This window comes from Silene latifolia, chromosome Y (genome assembly GCF_048544455.1).
Source record: "Silene latifolia isolate original U9 population chromosome Y, ASM4854445v1, whole genome shotgun sequence".
NCBI classification, from domain to species: Eukaryota; Viridiplantae; Streptophyta; class Magnoliopsida; order Caryophyllales; family Caryophyllaceae; genus Silene; species Silene latifolia.
Window position 1 is genome coordinate 252,599,965 of NC_133538.1, and position 7,719 is coordinate 252,607,683.

At 40.3% G+C, this 7,719-nt stretch overlaps 1 protein-coding gene across 1 annotated transcript; it reads right to left on the reverse strand.

The window, feature by feature from the left end:
- Positions 1-2,517: 2,517 nt before the first annotated feature.
- LOC141630452 (uncharacterized) lies at positions 2,518-6,896 on the reverse strand. The gene is made up of 5 exons (XM_074443271.1): positions 6,766-6,896; positions 5,961-6,669; positions 5,063-5,548; positions 4,463-4,601; positions 2,518-2,591 (listed from the first exon to the last, which is right to left on the reverse strand). The coding sequence occupies exons 1-5, from the start codon at positions 6,894-6,896 to the stop codon at positions 2,518-2,520; spliced, it is 1,539 nt and encodes a 512-aa protein (XP_074299372.1).
- Positions 6,897-7,719: the final 823 nt, after the last annotated feature.

Here is a 7,719-nt window from a genome sequence, read left to right on the forward strand (position 1 = left end):
AGCATCATTGCTTTTCTATTTCTCTTATCAAAAATATAGGTGTGTAAGAAATGTAAGACTAGTTGTAGGTAGACATCATTATGTTTACTTTATCAAATAAAATAAAACAACCAAAACCAACTAACACACCCTCCATTTTCGGTCCATATACATAAAATGGACTACCATTTTATTTTGTCAATTTGTCATTTGTGACACAATATGTCACATGTAGTATGATACATGTTATTAATTAACTTAATGCATATTTATCACATAAATATCATTTTATGAATTAATCAAGTTACATTCAACAAATTGACTAGTGATACTTGATCCACATAAATAAAATGGGTCAAATAATTATAATTCACAATATCTTGTAATTATAATCAACCATTCATTCTTATTTTTATTGTTTCTCAAACAATAAACAATTTTAGTAATAAAGCATTTTATTACTAAAATAAATCTTATTTAATCCCATTACAATAAGATATCAATATTCTCTCTCACAAATCGAATTGTTCAATTTTAAGGAATTAATTAATCTGTATCGGTATACAACTAATTAACCTTTTCAATTAAGGGAATCGTCCTTTAGGTGTGACCTCAAGGGATCAACTGATCACCACCGTCGCACGACAGTAATGTCAAACTCTAGCCAGCCAATCATTACCGATATGTGTGGACCAGTTGACTATATATATATATATATATTATGTATCATCCCTTTCGTATTCTTGGTATGAGATTTAATAATGATATTTATATCATGCGATCAGACTATTGTTGAGGACACATTTCACAACACTAGAATCATCGGTTTGGAAGAAAAGTTGGACCAGGTTAATCATGAGTTGCATACGTCCAGGGGTAACGAGTCAGTACTTAAGTCTCAGCTAGGATCAGCCAGGGAGGCGTCTAGAGCTGCTCAGGCTTGTGAGGTAGCTGCAAAAAATGCTGAGAAGGTAGCCAGGAAAGAGCTCGAAGCTGTAAGGGGGGAGCTTGAAGCTATCAGAAGAGAGTTGGTTGCTGAAAAGCAGGCGATGCAGGATCAGCTGAAGAAAAATGAAGATCTTGGTGCTGAAAAGGAGCTGGTGGAGGCACGGCTTGCTGATGCTGCCCAATATTTCTTTGGGAAAGGTCGGGTTGATGCTATGAGCGATCCTGAATCTGACAGGGCTAAGTGGGATCTGGATCGGGACGAGGCAGCTTTGGATACCCAGTATTCTGACTTGGCCAATGTGGGTCAGGAAGAGGAAGTAGACTCTCCTCCTTCCAAGTAAAAATCTGCTGATCAGGAAATGTTAGAGGGTTGTGGGTCAGTTTCTGATTCAAAACTTGTTTAGACTTTTGTCTTTGTTTTGGCCCATCCAGGGGGGATGTTCCTGGAATGGATAATTATTTCTTTTGGGTAATTTTAGGTAGGTACTATCCAGGGTGGATGTTCCTGGAATGAATATTTTGTTTGACCTTTAAATAATCGATCTTTGGTAGTTTTTTGATATTATATTGTGTTTTGGGATATAGTTGAATAAGGCATATTTGTGGTATCAGATGTGTACTGGATCGGGCTAGTTATTCGACTGGATCAGGCCAGGTTTCCTTTCACTGGATCTGGCCAGGATTTTGTGTTATGGGCGGGGTTATTGCCTGTCTGGAGGGCTTACGACCCATGCCTGTCTGGAGGGCTTATGACCTATTTTGTTTATTTGAACTAAGCTCAGTATTTCAAGGCCTATTTCTGCAACTGAAAGTTGGGTATTTTTTGCATATGAGTAATATGTATGCCAGTGGAGTGGCCCTCAATCTTGAAAATTTGTTTTAAGTAAGGTGTGGTGTGAATTTGACGCATGCATTAATTTAACAAATATTCAAGATTCTATTTGGTAAGAGAAGAAAGAAGAATGAGAATATTGACAAGTATTCAGGCAAATAATAAGAGGAATCATATAGGATATTTATTCATATAATGGCAAGTATCATACATGTAGTTGCATATCAGGCCAGTCAAAAAGGATAAAGTAAAGATTTTTACCTGGGCTAATGGATGTATTTTATATGTGAAATAGTTTTAAGTGTGAAACATTCCAAGCTCTGGGGATCATCTCGCCGTCCAGGGTTTGTAGCCTGTAAGCGCCATGACCGACTATTGAGTCGATCAGGTAGGGGCCTTCCTAGGTTGGAGCCAGTTTGCCTGTGTTTTTCTCCTTTGTATTTGGAAAATCTTTTCTGAGAACAAGGTATCCTATTCTGAATACTCTGGCTTTAACAGTCTTATTGTAGCTTTTGACCACTGTTTGCTGATAGGCTGCCATTCTAATGTTGGGTGCATCTCTCAGTTCTTCTGTTAAGTCTAGGCTGTCCTCCATTAGAGGTGCATTGCTTGTTACTGTATTCAGGTTGCATCTGGCAGATGGGATGTCAACTTCTGGTTGGATTACTGCTTCACATCCATAGACCAGGGAGTAGGGGGTTTGGCCTGTAGATGTTTTAGGCGTGGTCCGGTCAGCCCAGAGGACCAAGGGGAGTTCTTCAGCCCATCTGCCTTTCCTTTTCTTTAGCTTCTTCTTCAGGCAACTGATTATTACTTTGTTGTTGGATTCTGCCTGACCATTGGCTTTTGTATAACCTTATGTGGAGGTTACCAGGTTAATATTCCATTGTGCACAGAAAGATGCTGTTCTTTTTCCCACGAATTGTGTGCCATTACCACACACTATTTCTGAGGGGATGCCATATCTGCATATGATGTTACATTTGATGAATGCTATGACATCCTTCTCTTTGACTTGCCTGTATGAATCAGCCTCTATCCATTTGGAGAAGTAGTCAGTCATTGCTAGCATGAAAACTTTCTGCCCAGGTGCTTGAGGTAATTTTCCAACTATATCCATGCCCCATTTCATAAATGGCCAGGGGGACTGAAATTGGATCCTAGGTCAGCTAGGGCATCAGCCTGGGTATTCAAGTCCCTGGGTATTTGATCAATATTAAAATTACGAAACTTGCTTTTTAAATTTTGGACAACTTCTAGATAAAGCATCATTTTTGAGTCTTTTCCGATATAGACTCCATTTACTTGATTTGAAATAAGAAGGGAATCAGTACGTACCTTTAGATTTTGTACACCAAGGTCAATATATACCTTTAATCCAGCTATTAAGGCTTCATATTCAGCTTCATTGTTGGTGGCTTCAAATGCACAACTTATAGCCTGTACTATCTTATCCCCCTGTGGCGATTTTAGCACCACACCTAGGCCAGTACCCCTCATGTTGGTTGCACCATCGACAAACAAGGTCCATTCTAGATCTGTCTGGTCATTGGTCAGTCTGTTTACTTGTTTTATCAGGTGAGGTTCTAGGGAGGGGCTTAAATCAGCCACGAAGTCTGCTAGTGCTTGTGATTTAATTGTTGTCCTAGGTTCAAACGTTATGTTGTAAGTTCTTAACTGGACTGACCATTTGCACATTCGTCCGGACAGTTCTGGTTTCCTAAGTACAGACTTAATAGGAAGATTGGTCCTGACTATTATAGGGTGACTTTCAAAGTATGGTCTTAATTTAGTGCAGCTCATAATTAAAGCTAAAACATATTTTTCAAGTAGGCCATACCTTATCTCTGCATCTAGTAGAATTTTTTTTACGTAGTAGACAGGGTGTTGCTGTCCATCCATTTCTTTGACCAGAACTGCGCTGACCGTGATCTCGATGTGATCGACAGGTATCTTGTCGGGGTTAAATCTTTGACTGGTTTTGCCAGCAAGGGTGGAGAGGATAGATATGCTTTCAGATCTTCAAAGCCAGCCTGGTGATCAGTAGTCCACTGGAAATCTTTATTCTTCCTGAGCAAATTGTAAAATGATTTGCACCTTTCTGATGACCTCGAAATTAACTTGTTCAGGGCTACTATTCTCCCTGTCAGTTTTTGTATGTCTTTGACCATTTTTGGTGGTTCTAGCTACAGGATGGCTTTGATCTGTTCAGGACTGGCTTCTATTCCTCTTTTTGTCACCTATAGCCCAGGAATTTGCCTGCTGAGACTCCAAAAGGGCACTTTTGTGGATTTAGCTTCATTTGGATTTTTTCCAGTATTTGAAATGCCACTTCAAGGTCTTTGACGTGGTCTTCTGCCTTTTTTTATTTGACTGCCATGTCATCAATGTAGAATTCCATGGTGTCTCCGATTTGGTCTTTAAACATCATGTTGACTAATCTTTGATACGTTGCACCTGTATTTTTTAATCCAAAAGGCATGGTAGTATAACAATATACTCCTCTTTTAGTAATAAAGGCTGTACTTTCCTGATCCGCGGGGTGCATCTTTATTTGATTGAATCCACCGGAAGCGTCCATGAATGTTAACATCTCGTGGTCTGCAGTAGTGTCCACCATTGCATCGATATGTGGCAGGGGAAATGGGTCTTTTGGGCAGGCCTTATTCAGGTCGGTGTAGTCCATGCAGACTCTCCACTTGCCATTTTTCTTTTGGACAACTACTACATTGGCAAGCCAGTCGGGGTACATCACTTCCCTGATCATTCCCATGTCCAATAGCTTGTCAACTTCTTGATTGATGATTTCATTTCTTTCTGCACCAAATTTTCTCCTTTTTTGCTGTATAGGCTTAAACGATTTGTCAATATTTAACTTATGAGTTATAATATCAGCATCTATACCAATCATGTCAAAATGTGACCAAGCAAAATAAGACATTTTAGTTTTGAGAAAGTCGACAGATTAGGGCCCGAGTCGAGTCGGTGCGTCGATCCTACAAGTACCTTCCTGTCAGGGAATTCTGGATCCAAAATGACCTCTCCTGTTTTCATTTGTGATTGGGCAATATATTCATTCCTGACAGGGGACTTTAGTTGCTATGCGAGGGACTTACCTGACTTTGAAGGTTTCAAAGCCTGAGTGTAACATTCCTGGGCTGCTTTCTGTTCTCCCCTGATGGTGGTTATCCCCCATTCAGTTGGTATCTTTACGCATTGATGATATGTTGACGGGATTGCTTTGACGTTGTGGATCGAAGGTCTGCCCAGGATTACGTTGTATGAGGATAGGCAATCCATTACTCCAAATCTTTCATAGGAAGCTACGTCTTCTACATAGGTTGCCAAGCTAATCTCTCCCAGGGTGTTCTTTGTTTCTCCGCTGAATTCGACCAGGACACTGGATTTCTTGATAATTTTCTCTTCATCTATTTTCATGGCTTTGAGAACGTCCAGCATCACCAAGTTGATTGAACTGCTTCCGTTTATCAGGATTCTTGATACCTTAGATGTGCCAATTTTCATGGTAATTACCAGGCTATCATGGTGTAGGTCTGGTACTCCCTGCAAGTCTGAGTCATCAAAAGTAACAGCAGGTAATAGTTTAGATCTAGAAGGGGGTTGAAGTTTAGACTCCCTGGCGATTCTTTTAGCGGCCGAGCTGGTCAAGCCACAGATTTCTGAGCCTCCGTTTATGAACTTGACTTCATAGATGGGGGGAGGAGGAGGAGGATCCTTGTTGTTTCTTGGATCTCTCTTGCCCGGTCCTTCGTCTTTGCCCTTGGGTTGCTGGATTAAATCTTTCAGTTAACCTTTCTTTAGGAGGTAAGCCACTTGTTTCCTGAGCTGAATGCACTCTTCTGTGGAGTGTCCGATGTCCTGGTGAAAGTCACACCATCTTGTTGGATCTTTCCTGGGGTTGTCAGATTTCTTGGGCCATCTAACTGTGTCTCCCAGGCTTTCCAGGCGTTTGATCAATCCTGCAGTATTTATAGAAAAGTTATATTCAGGAATAGTTAGTTGGCTAGAAAGGTTACCTTTGTGTTCCTGTGCCACATTGACTTCAGATCGTTCAGGTCTGGAATAGGGTGTTGATCTGTGGTTGTTTCCTTTCTGGTAGGAGCTCTTCCTGTTAGTGTGGCTATAGCTTTGCTTTCCTCCGGATGAGTTTGTTCTGAAGTTGATCTTCTTCCAATCTGACATGCTCCAAGGTGATGGACTGAACAGTGGCAAAGGTTGGACATGCCTTTTTGGTTAGATCTGCATAGATGTCACTGTCAAGCAAAACTCCTTGCGTGAAAGCTTCTACTGCTGTTTCTTCGTCGCACCTGGGAATGGCCACTTTTTCTTTGAAAAATCTAGCCAGGAATTCTTTGAGGGACTCTTCAGGAAGCTGCTTTACCCTGAACAAGTTACTGGGTCTCTTAGCGATGTCTCTGCTTCTTGCAAACTGTTTATTGAAGCCATTGACCAAGTCTGCAAAGTTCTTGATACTTCCATTTGGGAGGTTGATGAACCACTGCAATGTTGCTCCAGTCAGGGTAGTACCAAAGCCTTTACACATGCAAACTTGCCCGAATTCACTGGGTATTAAGGCGGTTAACATCTTCTGTTTAAATATAGCAACGTGGTTTTGTGAATCAGAGGTCCCACCATAGGTTCTCATAGATGAGACGGTAAATTTCTTGGGGAGATCAATCTTTGCAATTTCTTTTGTAAAGGGTGAGTCAGCAAAGCTATCAACTTCCACCTCAGCTACAGGATCTGGCACTCCAGGTATATCTATCTTGTTGTGGAGTTTCTGGATTTCCTGAAGCATGGCCATCATTATTGCTTCCTCAGTCTTGTTTATTTCGTTGTCAGGAATAACTTGTGGGCCAGAGGAGGTATCTTTCTCCGGAGTTCCAAAACTGAAGGAGTCAATTTGCTTGATGATGGATGAGAATGGGGTTCCTCGCTCGAATCTGGTTTTGGAGCCTGAGGCCTGACTTTCCAACTTCTTTCACAGGCTAGACTCTGATTCCTTAAGCCTAGTGATCTCGGCCTCTGCTTGAGCTGCTTTTTCTAGAATTGTTTCCAGTTCTTTAATTTTAGCCAAGGCAGCGGCCAATTGTTGCTCTGGGGTAAGTTCTACCATTTTTGTGTGTGAATACTAAATGGAAAATGATAAAAGAAAAGATTTTTTTTATTAGTGAACTAGATGCCCCACAGTGGGCGCCAATTATTTTAGCATGATTTTCCCTGTAAGGATCCGGCCTGATGATTAAGTAGCGTAGGTATCTAGTTCCAATATTTGAGACAAAAATATAAGTTAATGAATGAAAAAGATGAAGAATGAATAATATTGTTTATATTCCTTGGATAAATTAAACAATAATATGCGAATAAGAGATTGAATATACGGTAAGATAATTGATAAATTGTATGTATCTGATATGTTTTCGTTGTCCTTTCTACAAGTATTCCTCCATGCTATTTATTACCTTTCTAATTAACGTTATTCTCCATCCAACGTTCATTTTAATTGTTGGAATCGTTTCCTGATTAATAGGGCACATTCCCTATTAATCTGGTTAACCTATTCTTCCTCAACAACTTCCTATTCTTCTCCTTTTGCACGTTGTGATTTATGAATGTAGCATATTCTTGTGCTTGGACTTGGTCTTCCGTGAGAATAGGACATATGCATAACTGTCCTACCTGTCTGCTGATTTATTCATCCTGCTGGAGAGTTCCATCAGGCTAATTCTATGCTTGTTATCAGGTCTTTCCTCCTGGGCCTGATAGCTTGCTTATCCTCTGGTGTTCTTTGCCTGTAAAACAATAATTATATTTGCCTGGACTTTGGTTGCCCCAATCAGCGTAATTGTGCCAAGCTAGACTGAAGTCAGATCGGGCTAATTTGGGCCTAACAAAAACTAAGCATATATACAACCTATATGAATGCAACTAACAATGTG

Coding starts and splice junctions, on each gene's coding strand:
- LOC141630452 (XM_074443271.1), bottom strand. CDS start 6,896: ATGGTAGAACTTACCCCAGAGCAACAATTGGCCGCTGCCTTGGCTAAA. Junction 6,670..6,765: donor AAGGAATCAGAGTCTAGCCT/GTGAAAGAAGTT, acceptor TGACTCCTTCAG/TTTTGGAACTCCGGAGAAAG. Junction 5,549..5,960: donor AGTCCATCACCTTGGAGCAT/GTCAGATTGGAA, acceptor GATTTAATCCAG/CAACCCAAGGGCAAAGACGA.